Below are 15,839 nucleotides of genomic sequence, written 5' to 3' on the forward strand. Positions count from 1 at the left end.
TGAGAAGAAGAGGAGCATATTGCAGGTATGTGTGTGGGGTGGGGTGGGGTGGGGTGGGGTGGGGTGGGGTGGGGGGGAGGGTCGGTGGGGGGGGTGGGGGAGAGGGGGGAAGGAGGGGAGAAGGAGGGGATGGGAGGCTGGACTGGGAGAGGTGTGTGTGTACGGGGGGTAGCAGTGGGCCGTGGGTGTTCTCCTGGAAACACATGCATACAGACGTACACTCACAGTTTAGCAATTGGGGGTTACCCCGAGTATGCCTTGTTGAGGCGCTTCTTCGCGTGTGTGTGTCTTGTTAATTATTAATTATTAAGGGCAACTCAGTTGTACAGTTGGAAGGGAAGAAAGGAGGAACATATGTGCGTGTGTGTGTTTTGTCGTACTGCAGGGCGTTGAGAAGGCGGTGGTAGCTCGCCATGAGGTAGGACACGCCCTGGTCGGGGCGGCGGTGGCCAAATTGCTCGATGGTTTCGGAGAGCCCGCCCGTCTGTCCATCGTACCCAGGACGGGGGGAGCGCTGGGCTTCACGTACACGCCTCCAAAGGTACGACGTTGTCGTACCTATCGCATATGGCAGATACCTAAAAATGGGAAGATTGTACACGGTACACCACGTGTTTGTGACGTGTACGGCGTCACGGAGCTGTGTTTCAGACTTGTGTTAGGGCTCCATTGTGTCGGGTGGAGGCTGTTAACACATACAGACATAACACATGTATGCGCGCTACTGAGGGCAGGAATCGCCCCTTGATTCCCCCACTCCTCCTCACCTCGTTCCCGCGCTCCAATCGCCATGGGCGCCCAGGGCAGTGCTGCTGCCTCGGTGCTCCCAAAGTCCGCCCGCAGCTGATGCTTCGCTTCATCCGCATCGCCACTTGCTTTTACCTCCCCCCCCCTCCCCCCCCCCCCTCCCCCCTCAATCGTGTGTGGTTCGTCTTTCCCCCTCCGCCCTCCCCGGCATCAGCTTCACTCGTTTGTGGTTCGTCTTTCCCATCCCCCCTCCCCCCACACGCATATCTCCCTCTCTCCCCACCCACCCCCACCCACCCTCGGTCCCGTCCAGTCTGAGGACCGCGCCCTGATGTTCGATTGCGAGATCCGAGCCCAGCTGGCAGTGCTGATGGGGGGGAGGGCGGCGGAGCACCTCTCGTGTCCCGCGGTGTCCACCGGAGCTGCAGACGACATCCGCCGCGCTACTGACTTGGCCACACGTGCCGTATCCGAGTACGGCATGAGCCGCCTGCTGGGCCCTGTGAACGTTGCCGTATTGGCCTCGGGCGGAGCGGACGGCGGCGAGGGCTTGGCTTTTCTCCGGGAGGGTGGTGGCGATGTGGGTCGGTTGGTGGAGAGGGAGGTACGGGAGCTTGTGGAGGGAGCGTTGACGGTTGCGATGGCGGTGGTGGCGGGGAATGTTGCCGTACACAGCGGCCTTAGTGAGGATTTGCAGCGCGAGGAGAGGGTGGAGGGGGAGGTGTTGGCGGGGTGGCTGCGGGGTGTCCGCGTGCCGGAATGTCTAGGAGAGTTTGTGTTGAATGGTCGGTTGCCCGATAGGGAGGCGCTGGGGCTGGGGCCGGGAGTGGGTGTGGGCTCGGGGGGAGGGATGGGGTTGAGGGTGGAGGGGGGCTTGTCGGTGTGAGGCTCGCGGCTGATTGGGATGGTGAGGGAGCTTGGGGGGGAGGCTGGGTAGGGGGAAGGCGAGTGAGGGGTGGAGGGGGGGTTGAAAGGTTGTTGTGAGCGTGAGGGGCCCCGAGAAGAGGGAATTGTTTGCATGATGGTGTATGTGTATGTTGGTGTACGAAAGAGAGAGGGAGGGAGAATGACGAGTGGCTTGTGTGTCTGTTTGTGTGTCTGTGTGGTTTTTGAAGGCGTGTACACCTCAGCGGCTGTGTGTATGATTACGTAGCGCATTCAAAGCAGCAGCAGCAGCTGCCGCTGCTATATCATGCATGTATGTATGTACGTGTATGTGTGTGTTTGCGGTCTAAAATCGAACGGAATGGGATCGCAACGCCGGAAAACTGAGAAGAGTGACATAGCGGGTGCCATGGAGGTGGTTTCAGAGCTCAGCTTAAGAAAAAGGACTTGCGTGTGTATGTGCGTGTGTGTGTAGGTTTGCGCATGTAGGGATCATAATTGCGGCGTTTTGTTGTTCATGTCGCTGTGTCGGCATGGCGCGAGTGTGTGCATGTGCGTTTGTATGCGTGTTTGTCGTGCATGGCATACCTGCTGAATATTCCTTTTAACTGAACTATGCTTTGTGTCGGTTTTGTGAAACACAAATGCGCATGTTAGTCGCTTACGCTGCCATATATTGCCGTACCTACAGTGTGCTGACGTGTCTGCACGTATATCGCAAATTATTTCTCCTTTCCATGTTTTGCCTGGATGTGTTTCGTGTCAGTAAGCTGTTTGATTGAGTGCGCAGTCCAGTGAAGGATGATATCGTCCGGTGGATGGCGGCTGAATCCCCCGGGGGGTGGAAGGTGGAAGGTGTATGGCTGCTGCTGCTACTACTGCTTCACCTGGCACCAGTAATGCGCAATTCTGAGCCGCAGCAAAACGCCATTTTGAAGACGGTGGGACGGCTTTGAGGAGGGTCAGAGACTCAGGGGGCAGACGAGCCGGCTGGCGAGGTGATATGTGCTTGTATGTATGTTTGTTTGTGCGATGGTGACTTATTTCTCATTGGTGGTGATGCTGCTGCCCCTGGTTGCTGTTGTTGATTTGGTTTCATAATTTCCGTTTCATAATCGTTGTCTTAGTCGTCCAACATCCAACAGTCTTCCAATCTGGTTTCCTGCCCACATGTGAGACTCCTCGTTTTCACCTGCTATGCATTCCCCGCGCACGTGTACACAGCTGGGTTGTACGGCACACCAGTCCGCCCGTACACTACGTCGAGAATTAGGAGCCTCTCTCCGCATATCTCCACAGACGGTTGAAAAGGGTGTGTGGGGGGGGGTGAGGAGGGAAAGTCGAGGAAGATGCATTCGGTGTCCAGTCTGCCGTCATCTGTCCATCTAGACAGAGTGTATGTTTGTCGCTTTGTGCTATTGCCACCACCAGTGCTGCTACCGCTACCGTGCTTAGCGTCAGGAGCCGTATGCATGCTATGTATCACACTCTGCAGCTGTCACAATTCCGGTGGCAAATCAAAGTATCTAGTGTAATCATTCTACACAGCTTGTCATTGTAGTTATACCCTATAGCCTTCATGGCTGTACGGATGCGTTCGAAGTGCCGGATAGGACACGGCAAGGCGGAACCGGGGCTGCCAAGGGCCTTACACTACTGCAGAGGAAAGATCGCAGGAGGCGGCCCCTGGTGGCCCATAGCTCAGGCGAAGGCCAACCTTCATACGTGCGGCATCGTCTTGAAGCCGGGTGTCTAGCTGCACAATTGCGTCCGTCATCCAGCGGCCAGCGGCCTTACTAGCCTCTTGGTGCCCCTCTGGCTGCTGCTGTGCTGTTTCCCCTGATGTGCATGGAGTGTGGTATGATTCCGCGCTTGATGCCCACGGCGCTGTACATGACAGCGAGCTTCTTCCGGAATGAGGTTAGAGCTGAGGCTGCTGATAGGTGACTGAACAGAGCCGGTCCTCTGCTGCAGCTGCTGGCCTTGCTGTGTCGCCTTTACCCTGCGCAGTAGCCGACCCACATCCTCCGAGGGGGAGCTGGGGACACGGGCGTAGCTACAAAGCGACAGCAGCCCCTCTGACAAGCCCACTGGGCAAGCCACGCTCCCTGCACGTGCAATCCCCACGGTCTGCCCTTTGCACTCCTGGTCCGTTTTGGATCTGGGCAGTGTAGTGTAATCGCCATGTGGGTGTCGCGCAGGGCGAGCAGATCGTACGTGACGGAGATGTGGGCTAGGTCGTTGAACCTCAGGAAGCCCGCGAACATGACCGATATGGCCGCTACCATCATCAGGTCTGGCAGTGATGCGTCCGGCCCAGCGAAGTGAGCAGCCAACATGCGGACATGCTCTAGTTACATGCTTTCCCTCTGCAACTTCTTCCCTTACAGTGTGCGCCTGCTCAGGTCCCGTACGAGTTTGCATGCTGGGTGCTCCGTGGGGGAGGGGCGGCCTGCGAAAAAAAAGTGGCAGGCAATAGCAGCAGTCGCCCTTGCGACACGACCCGGGCCTGCTTCATCCGCTTGCGCGGTTTGGTAGACGTGCATCAGGTACATAGCCACTATCTCTGGCCTGATATCGTAAACGTCGCTCGCCCGAATGTGTAGTAGCTCTGCCCAATCTAGGAACTCCTGCCATGGCTCCTTGTACTGCGCGACCGTGCTGCTAGCTCGCGCTTTGTGGGCCTCGCTTGCCAACGCCAGAGCTAGACCCTCGATCATTGGGTTGGCGTCCAAGGGCACCTGGCCAAGCAGTGTCTGCGCGCGTGCCTTAACTCCTGTGAAAGCCAGGGGGCATAAGGATCAGGGGCCACAGCGATCAGGCGCGGGGAAGGGGTTTAGAAGTCGGCAAGGAGTGCAAGCGACAGCCAACTTTTTGGGACCTCGTTTCCCGAAGACCCGGGCAGGAAGAGGTCATACGCCTTGCCCAGCTCTCTTAGCCCGTGGACGCAAGGTGCAAACCACTTCCCGTGCTGAGTCAGGTAGGACCATCAGTCGCGCGTCGGCCAGCGGGGAACAATCAGGCAGATGCGCGCCTTGCACACCGTGAGTAGCAAACCGAAATGCAGGTTCGCCCAGCAGTTCCGCTCCCAGTGGAACCTAAAGCATCCACACCCGCGGTATCTGGCGTGAAGAAATTGAAGATAGTATTGTGGCAGCTGGTTGACCACTATCGCCTTCCAGACCGCGGCACAAGCTCTCAAGCGCTCCCGCATCTTAGGCCTATCACTACTACCCGTGCTAGGAGGTGCGGCTTCACAAGGCGGGTCATCAGGCAAAGGTGTTGGGTTCTCACCTTCTGGGGCCACTCTTTCACTCCTCGATGGGGCGCCTGCGGCCTGATGGGGTTCCTGGGCTTGCCGGGCGCCCTTGCTCCGGGGCTGGGCGGGCTCTGCGGGGCCAGGTGCAGGACGCTTGGCGGTGTTCTTGGTCTCCACTTGTGTGTTGTCTGGTTGGGCAGGTGGGGGCTGCGTGGGTGCAGGGGCTCTAAAACCCGCGGCCACGAGCAATGCAGCCAGTATTGTGGCGGCCATATCCCCTGCATGGAAAGAGACAAAGAACGGGGGAGATGAATAGAGCCCGGAGCTCGTGGAGACTGAGGCTACAAAGCGGGGGGAAGCCACCGCTCCCGGGATGACAGCACCCAAAACAGGCTACGTGGAGGCGACCTGCGGCATAGGGGACAGGGCCACCAGAGCCCGCAACCTGTCCAGTGCCTCCGTGTCGCTGTTAAGTAAGTGCATGAAGAAATTCTCGGAAGGAAGGACAGGTCCGGTCCGAAGCCGGCCACCTGCGCCTGGAAGCCGTCATGGTCGACAGGACCGCGCTAACATGGCAATGAGGCCCCAAGGCCGATAGCAGAAAGCAGCTCTCATGCGGATGGCAGGGCGTTGATGTCTTTGACCACGTCCGAAGAGCGGCCTGGTCGACGTTCCGGCTCAAAAGCGCCTCGGCGGCTTCTAGATCGCGTTGAGTGGCTGGCGGCAATGAACCCAATTCCCCGTCGCCGGCTGCTTCGATGGCTCCTGCGTTGACCATGTTGCCTCCCGTTGTCTTTGCCTTCTTACCCGTCATTCTTTGTTTATGCTGGGACTGCTCCTGGTTTTTAGGGAGGCGGTCGGCGGCGGTGTCTAATTGTTATGGTAGGGCGTCGATGAGTATTGAGAGTAGTCGGTAAGGTCTTGGAATTTGAAGTGAGAGCAGCTGGAAGCTCCAATAGTGTAGGCAGAATGCCGGATATGTGGAGCTGTTAGCTGTCAGCTAATAGCTGAGGTGACAAATTCAAAATTTGGCAAGCCGTACGACTGCCGTACACAGCTTAGAGGCTATACTCGCTTCGCGCATACCGCATTGTAACTATATAATGCAGGCATATGCGATTCTTGATGTTGTTACAAGAACAATATGCGATTCTGACATCTTACGTAGATGCAGCACGATCAGGTAAAACATCTGTTTGGTTCCATGTCTTATTTCCAAGGTAGTACGCACATAGTACGATAAGCCTGCCTTTCACCGAGCTAATTCCGCTTCTATTACAAACTGTCATTAGGTCGCAGTTGCAACGAAAGCAACAACAGCAGCAACGACAACAGCTAGGATTCAACCAGTTACGCGTTGGTGGCGCTTTTACTTCAATTTCTCGTCCGCACATCCGGCATTAGGCCACAATCCAGACATCTTTTAAATCAACAGGAAATCTCTATATTTCATACCGGCTATACGCATCTATCTATCTGTCTGCCTGACGCGCCGTCTACAAAACAGCAAACCCTCTCCACTTCAGGCGGGGTGAAGGTGTCCTCCCCCTCTTCCTCTTCCTCCACATGTGTAAGATGTGTACGCCAAGTACGGAGAAATGTCAACGGTAGGTACATAATCCCCCCGCAGCCTTACACAATATCGTCTGCAACTGATAGAACCGATCAATGAAAGGGACCTGATGTACGCGTACAACACCTCCACCGCAACGAGAAAACATCAGCAATGTGTCTGCGTTGCTACGCTGACTAAAATAGCTACTTGGAAGCGCATATTACGTAACGAGACGCGAATGCGAACGAGTCAATTCAACAACAACACACCCGACGCTCCTCCCCATAAAAGGCATATGTAACAAACCACATCATGAACAAGAGCAGTATACAGACCAACTGTCTTTGCTGACCGCGGGAACGGAATAACAAGCAAATCACAATCGTATTTCCAACCGACAACCAACAGTGGCGAGACAGGTGCAACTCATTTTTTTCAGCTGCGCCTGGGGATGTGCGCGTGTCCATTCAGGAAGTCGTCGCCCAATCCTCGACGACAACTATCTTTAGACTAAACAAACAGCGACTGACCACCCTCCAGCGCACTCCTAGTCGTCCCTCCCGTCATCCCCCCGGGGTTTTAGAGAATTACCAGAACCACCACTCCACAACTGTCCCTCCTCAACTCCACGACTATGGTCCTGTAGGACTCACCATCGCGCCATCCTCCACTCTGATCAAACGAGTTGGGCTTTGTGGGGACTTGTTTCCAGATTCCAATCCCAGAAAAAAATCCGGCAATCCACACACGCATATTTCGTACACTAAAAAATGTATACCTGTGTGAAATTCCACGCCCAGCGCCAACCACCTCGACCCTATCTGAATACACGGGACACGACGACTACCCACAACAGCACATCCGGCTCGCGACAGTCCCAACTTCATTTTCGCAACTATCTACGAGAAGGGGGAAGATGCTCGGGAGATCATCACCCTGGTTCGCGGATCGATGACGGCCACCATAGACCGCAGGCCCCGGGCGCCCATTGCCCCTACAGCGCCCGAGCTTGTGCCGGACCTATCTATCGGACCTATCTATCCACCTGCGCGTCTAGCTGCCCGACTGCCGGCCTTGCTGCCCGGCTGACCAACTACCCTACTAATATCCCCTCTTCTTTAACCCACCAACCCAACAATCTACAACCTGCCGTTCCATAGTGTGACCGCCGCAATACTTATGTAGCCAGGGCTCTACGCCGTCTTATATAAAAAGTACACAGCCATATGAGACCAGGGTGTTCACCGTTCGGGATACGGGGACGGCCTTCTCCGACCCACTCATCCACCGACACGGACGTCGCAAACCCGGTAGGTGGTGTACAGCCCCCCATGGAGGAGGACGTGTGTGTGTGTGTGTCAACAACTTCATACCGGCCTTCCGTCATCATCTCCCCCCCAACACACACAAACAAACAAATATGGCAGCGAAACCAACGAGCATCAGCAGCAAGCAGAAGAGCACCGGAGATATTTCATTACCAGACCTCCAGAGGTCGATCCGGCCAGCCGTACTCGCTGCCGTACTCGTTATACAACCTCTGGAATGCCGCCACCACCTTCTCAAGCGTCTCGTCCACCAGTTGCTCGAAGCGTTCGTCATGTGGGTCGGTGTACGGCACGCGGACAGCGCGCCCGATGCACATGAACAGCGGTTGGGGTCGCGGTACGGGCAGCCCCCACAGTCCTGAGATGTGGGGAAGTGGGGAAGGCGGGAACTCCACACTCAGGCGCTGGCGCGGACGCATCAAGGCCGACCATTCTCAGCTGCGCTTCCTCCCCTCCGACATAAACGCCCTCTATCTCAAACCCGTACATCTGTACAAAACACACAGACCCCACCGGCTCAACTGCCTCTCCTCCCCTGGCCCCCCCCCTCACTCACCCATAATAGTCCCAAGCGCCACTCGCAACTTTCGAGAAAGAGGCTGCAGAGCCGCAGGCCCGAAGGAAAGCAGCTGCAGTGCGCCATGGGCGGGGTTCAGGCCAATATGATTTGGCGATCAAGTACATGCCTTTGGATTGGGATGCTGATGGCAGAGCGGAATGTGGGATCCCGCTAGCCGCAGGGCCCGCAGCCTGGATCGGAATAAGCGACCTGCTGTCCCTCAGAGGCCTCTGGTGAACAACAAAATCCACCCGCCGATCCGATTTAAACAGCCCACCGTCGTTCATGCACTGCGTCCACACACACGTCAAAGGGGATCACAGCTCCCGGCCTGGATGGCCATCTCACGAGCTCTCAGCTCAGGGCCATGAGGACCTTCGCTGGAAGCGGAAGGAGCTGTAGTACGGAGAAGCCGCCACCACCACAAAGGGCCCCTGCCGCAGGTGGACCTGAGGACTATACGCTTAACCCATTCCCCAACCACACACACACACACACACACACACACACACACACACACACACACACACACACACACACAAAACGGGCACAGAACGCAAAACGGGCACACATACACACACTTCTCATCCACAGCAAACCTTCGCTCGCGAGGCGCATTCCCGCCTCACGTGAGCACCCACCTGGCTGTTTCCAAAGTGGTACACGGGTACGATGGGCACGCCTGTCTCCAGCGCCAGCCTGTTCAGGAAAATAATGACGACACATCATGCAAGAAGTGTATCAGCACACGCGCGTTCAGATACGCGTCGCGTTCACGCTGTAAGCAGCGGCTCATGGGGTGATCACGCACAGGACCCAGAATCCAGGATCTACGATTCAGAATCCAGGATCTACGATTCAGAATCCAGAATCCAGCTTGTGTAGCACCGCAAACGATCGCAGGCGCTTATGCGTAGAGTCCGCCTTCCATCGGATGCTCCGACGTACCCATGTGGCGACTCTTCCACCTCTCTCCAGAAGGCTACCTCACCTTACCTCACACCACCTCAACTTACCTCACAAACCCACGGCGGCCCAGCATCTTGATGCGCTCCCGCTCCGAGCCACCCACCTCCGCCTGGGCGAACATCTCCGCTATTCCCCCGGGCAACACCGCCACAGACCTACACGCGATTGTCCATTATCAGGAGGCGGCGCACGAAGACTAACGCAACCCCCAAGTATTTAACTCCCTTAAGTGCAAACGTACGGCACTGAGATGTCTCCGCCCCTAGTGCCGTGGTTCCAGTGCCAAGATGCATCAATCAATACTCAGAAGTATTGAATATATATACATATCATGAAAGCGATTTATTGCACAGCGGCATACTCCCGCAACTCGTCATGCCCCGAGCGCCGATCAACCGTCATCATGAGCACAACACCACCAGGTACGACTGACCCGCGGGTCTTCAGCAGGTGCATGGCAGTATCCCGGTGTGCGGGTGCTGCGCCCATCCAGGACTTGATGTGGCGCCAGAGGGGCACGTAGAAGACGCAGGACGCAGCCAGACAGTACATGGGGTGGCCAGGCCACAGCAAGCTGCCCAGGCTGCCCGCTAGCATCTGCAGAGGGGGCCGGTAATGAGTTGTGTGGGTGGTTGGGTGGTTGGGTGGGGGAAAGTCATTTGTTGCCCGGTAGCAGGGGTTGGGGTGAAGGGCCTTCACTGAAGGCTGCATGTTGCATGGCCTCTTTTCATGTAATGATCCCTAAACTCAAAGCCCGGACGCAGCCCTGCCATGCCATGCAGCTCAGACAGTTGTATTGTGTGCGAATATTTACATGCATACATACAGCATCCAAAGCCCAGTAGCAGTAGCAGTAACAGTAGCAGCAGCCCCAGGCAATAACAGCAGTAACAGAGCAGCAGCACTAGCAACAGTCGCAGCATTGACATAGCAGCAGTAGCAGTAGCAGCAGTAACATAGCAGCAGCAGCTGCAGCAGCACTAACCGCCCACCTGGGACAGCGGGAATGCCCCATGCGGGCTCATCACGAAGATGTGCGGACGACTCAAATCGGGTAACTCCTCGTACAGAAAGGAATAATTGAAGTAGGCCCGCCACAGCCTATCAGCAAGGCAGGGAGGGAGCGGATGAAGAGCCAGAGTGTGCGTATGTGCGTGCGTGCGTGAGTGTGTGTGAGTGAGTGTGAGTGTGAGTGTGTGTGAGTGAGTGTGAGTGTGAGTGTGTGTGAGTGTGAGTGTGTGTGTGTGAGTGTGTGTGAGGGCGATCCGGTATCTGATGTGGACGCGTCTTGGAAGAAACGGGGAACGAGAGGGGGGAGATTGGAGGCGAACAGTACTTTACAACCCTAAGGACTTCATCATTCACGCGGTATTGCTGGATCAGGCTCTGGAAGTCAGTATAGTTTTTGAATTTGTAGTGGACTTTGAAGGGCAAAGCAAAAATGTCTCTAGCTGATTGCTAGGTTCCAGATTGCTTTTATTTCATTTTTGCTTGTAATTCAAATAAGCATAGTCCTAAAACATTTCCAATTATTTATATTTACACTTGGAACTCCTCTTGCTCCAGAAACAATAGCGGCATATCGCGTTACGTCCGTGCATAACTTCCATACCTAACTTAGCATCGGTTGATCCCCCTATAGTTTTTTTGCTATTTCTTCCACGCCTATTTCATGAATTCCTGACCATTCACTTTCACTTTTGTTCCCATCCTATGTACCATGAAGTACTTCGTCTCCTACATTTATAGCCGCCACCTAACTTCTAGCAATTTCAGGTCTCCTTTGTCCTGATTGCAACCCCCGTCCAGTGATTAGTGTTTAAGTCTTATTAAACTGGTTTCCTAGTCGACTGTATATAAATGTATACAATTAATTGACTGCATATGAATGTATAAAAACAACTGCTAACTATTTATCCTGGCGAAGGCAGAGGTTTCAGGACTGGGGACATCTTCCTTGGCCCGTGCCATGTTGAAGCTCGGGATATGGCAGCCACTACCCTTTGAACAACAGCCCACAACAGCCAACAACAGCCCACAACTGGGGAATAAAAGTAAACAAGATATTAAAACTCTGACAGATTTAGCGGTCCAGAAAACCGAAGATGTGAACTTCCCTTACTTGAGTAGGGATGAGTTCATGAACGCATCCCATTGCTGCCGCGCCGGCATTAGCAGCGTACCCACAAGCACAGCCAGTACGACAGCCGCCGTGACCGATCCCCAGAGAGCTGCTACTGCCAACATGAGCAGTAGGTACGGCCAGCCGACGTACAGACCCAGCGTCACCTGGGCCAACACCTGGTACGGCAGAGGCAACTTGAAGGACGGACTGCGGCCGTCGGTATAGGCGCGCACGTATGGCGGAGGCCGGGGGACCGGCGGCTCTTGCGGCTGTAGCACCACCAATGGCGGAGGGCTGCTACTGCTACTGTTCGCAAGGCTGTAGCTTCCGTTGGTACCGGAAGCGATGATGGCGTCACCGCAGCTGCTACATGCGCATGCAGCCAACGTCCTCACACTTCTCTTCGTGGCGTTAGCAGCTGAAGCAGCAGCAGTTTTGCAGGCACTGCCGTCAGTTCCGCTGTCGCTATCACTGCAAATGCCACCGCCATCGCTGCGGCTGCTGCTAAAAACGCTGTCGCTGCTGTCATGACGACTCGTAGCATCGCTGAAGCACCCGCTGGCGCAGCTACAGCCACCACTCGACCCATCGCAGGAGTAATGTCTACTGCTACATCCGCTGCTGATGCTGCCGCCGCTGCTGATGCTGTCCATGGGCGGATAGAACCTCCCCTCCAGGGCCACCGTTCCCCTGCGCAGCGGGCTAACGTCTTCAGCCGGTACTGCCGCTGCAGCCGCGCCCGCCAGCTCTAGCTCCCACTCCCCCATCTTTGCCGCCTCAGCCGCAGCCACCAAAGCCTCCGCATTTCCAGCCGCCTGAACCTTACCACCAATTGCCGCAACAGAGGACGTGGAAGGGGCAGCCGTTGGGCCATGGCAGTTGACCCCATTGTCTGCAGTGCGCCGCAGTACGGCAGTACGGCCAAGTAGCAGCGGCGGCAGGCCGACAGCCGTTGCAACGTCAGCGCAATCCGTGCCGCCCACCGCCAACCCGGAATCCGCGGCCGTCGGTGTTGCCGGGCACAACGGCGGTGAACTTCCCCCCGCTACCAGCGAATTGTCTGAGTTCCGCAAGCCCCTCGCCGCCATCGCCCCTGCTGCAGACGGCACCGGTGTAGACGTCGATCCAGAGTGGGAATATGAATGTGTCGGATGCGCGTGTGACGGCGGCGGCGGCGGCGGCGGCGGACCCCGCCTGCGGCGAAACGGCGGCGAGTACGACCGTGTGTACTGGCTGAGGACATGCAGGTACGCCTCCGCGGCGGCGGCAAGTGCTGCGACGGGAAGCGACCTGTACGAACGCAACTGGCGGCTGCTGACGGCGGGAACCGTGGCTGGCATGCCACCACTGTTGCTACTGCCGCCCCCACTGCTGCAACCGCTGTTGTTATTGCTGCCATCAGCAGCAGACTTTGGCCGGTACCGATGATGATGGTGGTGTAGATGGGGCTGTGAGGCCATGAAGCCCGCCGACGGCGGCGATGGCTGCGGCGGAGGTACGGCAGTGGCCGCGTGCCGCTGGCGGCCCATCGGATAGAGAAACGTGCGCCGACTCGCGCGCCCGTGCAATCCCGAGCTTCCGGACACCAGCGGAGGGGGATCACCAGCGGGGCCGGCGGCAGCGGTGGCGGCATGAGCAGCCGGGCGGTGCGATGATGTCCTGTGCAGGGTAGCACGGGGATCGGGAATGACTGCCCCACCGGCTGCTCCTGCTTCGCTGCTCCTGCGTCGCTGGAGCGAGGAAGGCAACGACGGTGATGACGATTGCGGTGCTGCCGTAAACGGTGGCGATTGCCCGTGGCGTGGCGGCGCAGCAGCATCGGCGGCGGCGGCGGCCGCCGCCTCAATTCGTGTAAATTTTGTCTCGGACGTCATGCAGCCCAGGCGCCCCACGCCTTGGCGACAATTTTTATAAGACGATGGCGAGGACGGCGGCGGCGATGGAAGAGGTGTTGCGTTTATGACTTATAACCCTATGGGACACAGTACATACATGCATGCATACCGACATGCATACAAACATGCATACAAACATGCATACAAACATGCATACAAACGTCCTAAACCTCAACCATGAACCCTAAGTATCCCCTGTGCGTCCGTCTGGGTGTGATTGTCAGTGAGATCGCATCTTCACGATTTGTGCGACATTTCGGCGGGAAAGGGACGTTTTATTTAACGAACGTCGGGTTTTAAACCAAGCAGGTCAAACCTCGGGGGGCCTCTCCGAGGTTTCCGCGGTCGGCTTGTGGACTGACGCTACACATCATACACATCAAGGACGATTCGGTTGCTTTACAAAGGGAAAGGAATGTCTGTGGCCGATTAACAGCAGATAAGGCAGAGAGAGTCTAGCTCATTTGCAAACGCATGATCCCAACTCCATTGCTTTGCGCATCAGCTAGATGCGCCTCGAAATCGCACCTCCGAGCGTCCATGGATGAGGCAAGCAGCATAGTCATGGCCCTACCCTCGCCGTTTCGCAACACTGGGCGCGGCCAAACAACATACCTGATGAGTGCGCCTTCCGGTTTCTATATGAGAGGTATGACCTTTCGGACTTTATGCGTTTGCCCCTGACAGGACGCAGGAAGGCGGAGTAAAGCACAGTGACCACTGCGTCCGGCCTTGGCGGTCAGGGAAATCTGGAAACGTGTCCAGGGGGCCCTGCTAATGCTGCACAGCTGCCTTCGCCTTTTGATCTGCTGGGAGCTGGTTTAGTTTAGAGCCCTCGCTCACTACTCGCGCGCTTACTCGCGAAGCGCAGGTTTAATGTGCGGCGCGACGGGTGACATTCCGTGCAGCAGCGTGAAGATCGATGCAAGATTACATATACTTCTCACAACTAAAATATGCGCCATGAACGAAACACTGGTTCGGGAGCTATTAATCCTACCTGACCGCGATGATGAAGCGAAGAAGCGACACCTCAAGTACGGACTGCGCTTGAGTATTTGTTAGGAGTGTTGTGGTCTTGGGATAGCCAAGGTTAGATGCAAATTGGCAGGGCAAATGTTGTGCCGCTGCTTGCGACGACGTGGGCTGGTCTGGACGGTTCGTCTTTTTGTCCGAGGGGTCCTGCGAACGATCGCCTTGCCTTGGCGGGCTGATCAACTCCAGGCTCCAGACGTTAGGAATCCGATTCGCGGAGGAGCTTTAGGTTTATCTCAGGAGGAATTTGATTCAAGATTGCGAATTACATTTCGAAGCCAAAGTGCTGCTTTTAGAGGCAAAGAGATCCTTTCATCCTGAGACGGAACGCCGCCCTGGCGGATGAGTGGTGCATCCAGAAACATTGCCAGTACTCGGGTAGGTCCTGGTCCGTGGAAGGTTGCAAGGTGATGCAATTTCTTGGCTGGTACAACACGGAATAATGTCGCGGTGCGCCGCGCGCGCCGTTCATCGGTCAGCGTTTGAAAGCTGAGGAGCAGGCTTTTAAGCCTATCACCGCGGCTCCTCAAATACAAAGTTGTAAATGCGGTCATTTGTATGTTTTATTGCGTGCTCGAATGTTTAGGAACTACAGGAAACCGGCTGCAACAGGAAATGGCCAGTAGCTTCAAAACGATGAGGGTGCTTACTTTAGGTGCTTCCATTATCAATGAGCATAGCAACGAGTCGTAAAGTGTTGCCCGGGCAGGTAAGTGGTTTTGTGCTGGCTCCGGAGCTCCGTTCGTTGCCACATACGCAAGCGTTTTAGCCCCACGACAGAAAGCTGTATGCTGTCAAAATCCCTTAATACTATGTGGCTGTAATATTGACTGCTATAATATAAATTGATTTTATAACAAAGCTACTTGTATGCGGATGTAACCGCTGTCTACACCAGCGCAAGCTTTAACTATACGCAGCACTGAGGAAAATATACAAACATGTTTGCTCTAACCAGGAAGAGCTATTTCATATAACACCAGCGAAGCAACGGCCATTCTACAGTACCTGGGAAAGTGATTGGCAAAATCTACATCGCTTCGGCTTAAATATCACTTTAAGTAGATTTCCGCCCTTGCTGGTCTGGCATCGTTCGTGGAAAGTAGGCGCATCAACGTGAGCGACTTAGGTAAGTAGTATTCGCGAGCCAAATGGAAGAGTTTAAAACGACTTATGCAATGGTAGGCTGATAACCTGGTGTGAAGATAAATTACGCCAAGGACAGAAGTTTGCGGGCATGCGCCGGCCACATGTCTGAGATTTCCCTCCTCTTCTTGCGTCGATGTGCACATTGCCTAAAATAATGTAACTCACTCATGTTTTTGTGGCTTAACTGGGGGCACTGCCGGTCTTCACATCTCAGGCCACTGTTACTTGTCACAAAGAGTCGCAACGGCTGACGACGCGTAGCGGGTAACGTTGTTCAAACGCAAGCCCCACCCCGCGGGATGTTACCTTAGCCCCTTGGCAGCTGGCTTGTCC

At 55.7% G+C, this 15,839-nt stretch overlaps 3 protein-coding genes across 3 annotated transcripts in view; 1 reads left to right on the forward strand and 2 right to left on the reverse strand.

Annotated features, from left to right (window-relative positions):
• VOLCADRAFT_89963 (uncharacterized protein) overlaps nt 1-1,633 on the forward strand; it is a gene marked incomplete at both ends in the record, with an annotated part of 4,623 nt that extends 2,990 nt beyond the window's left edge. Inside the window, 2 exons of the mRNA XM_002949533.1 lie at nt 386-541; nt 1,061-1,633. Coding sequence (XP_002949579.1) covers nt 386-541; nt 1,061-1,633 — 729 coding nt within the window. The remainder of the gene's footprint in view (nt 1-385; nt 542-1,060) is intronic.
• Nucleotides 1,634-2,827: 1,194 nt separating this feature from the next.
• On the reverse strand, nt 2,828-7,199 carry VOLCADRAFT_89964 (uncharacterized protein; the record flags this gene model as incomplete). The annotated part of the gene is made up of 5 exons (XM_002949649.1): nt 2,828-2,923; nt 3,430-3,793; nt 4,021-4,408; nt 4,927-5,169; nt 7,100-7,199. 5 exons carry the CDS (start codon nt 7,197-7,199, stop codon nt 2,828-2,830), a joined length of 1,191 nt encoding a protein of 396 aa, XP_002949695.1.
• A 724-nt stretch (nt 7,200-7,923) lies between these two features.
• Nucleotides 7,924-13,864, reverse strand: VOLCADRAFT_89965 (uncharacterized protein; the record flags this gene model as incomplete). Its single annotated transcript, XM_002949650.1, has 10 exons — nt 7,924-8,132; nt 8,331-8,403; nt 8,975-9,032; nt 9,350-9,457; nt 9,736-9,899; nt 11,490-11,828; nt 12,111-12,319; nt 12,411-12,621; nt 13,127-13,157; nt 13,851-13,864. 10 exons carry the CDS (start codon nt 13,862-13,864, stop codon nt 7,924-7,926), a joined length of 1,416 nt encoding a protein of 471 aa, XP_002949696.1.
• Between the last annotated feature and the right edge of the window lie 1,975 nt (nt 13,865-15,839).

This window comes from Volvox carteri (genome assembly GCF_000143455.1).
Source record: "Volvox carteri f. nagariensis unplaced genomic scaffold VOLCAscaffold_15, whole genome shotgun sequence".
NCBI classification, from domain to species: Eukaryota; Viridiplantae; Chlorophyta; class Chlorophyceae; order Chlamydomonadales; family Volvocaceae; genus Volvox; species Volvox carteri.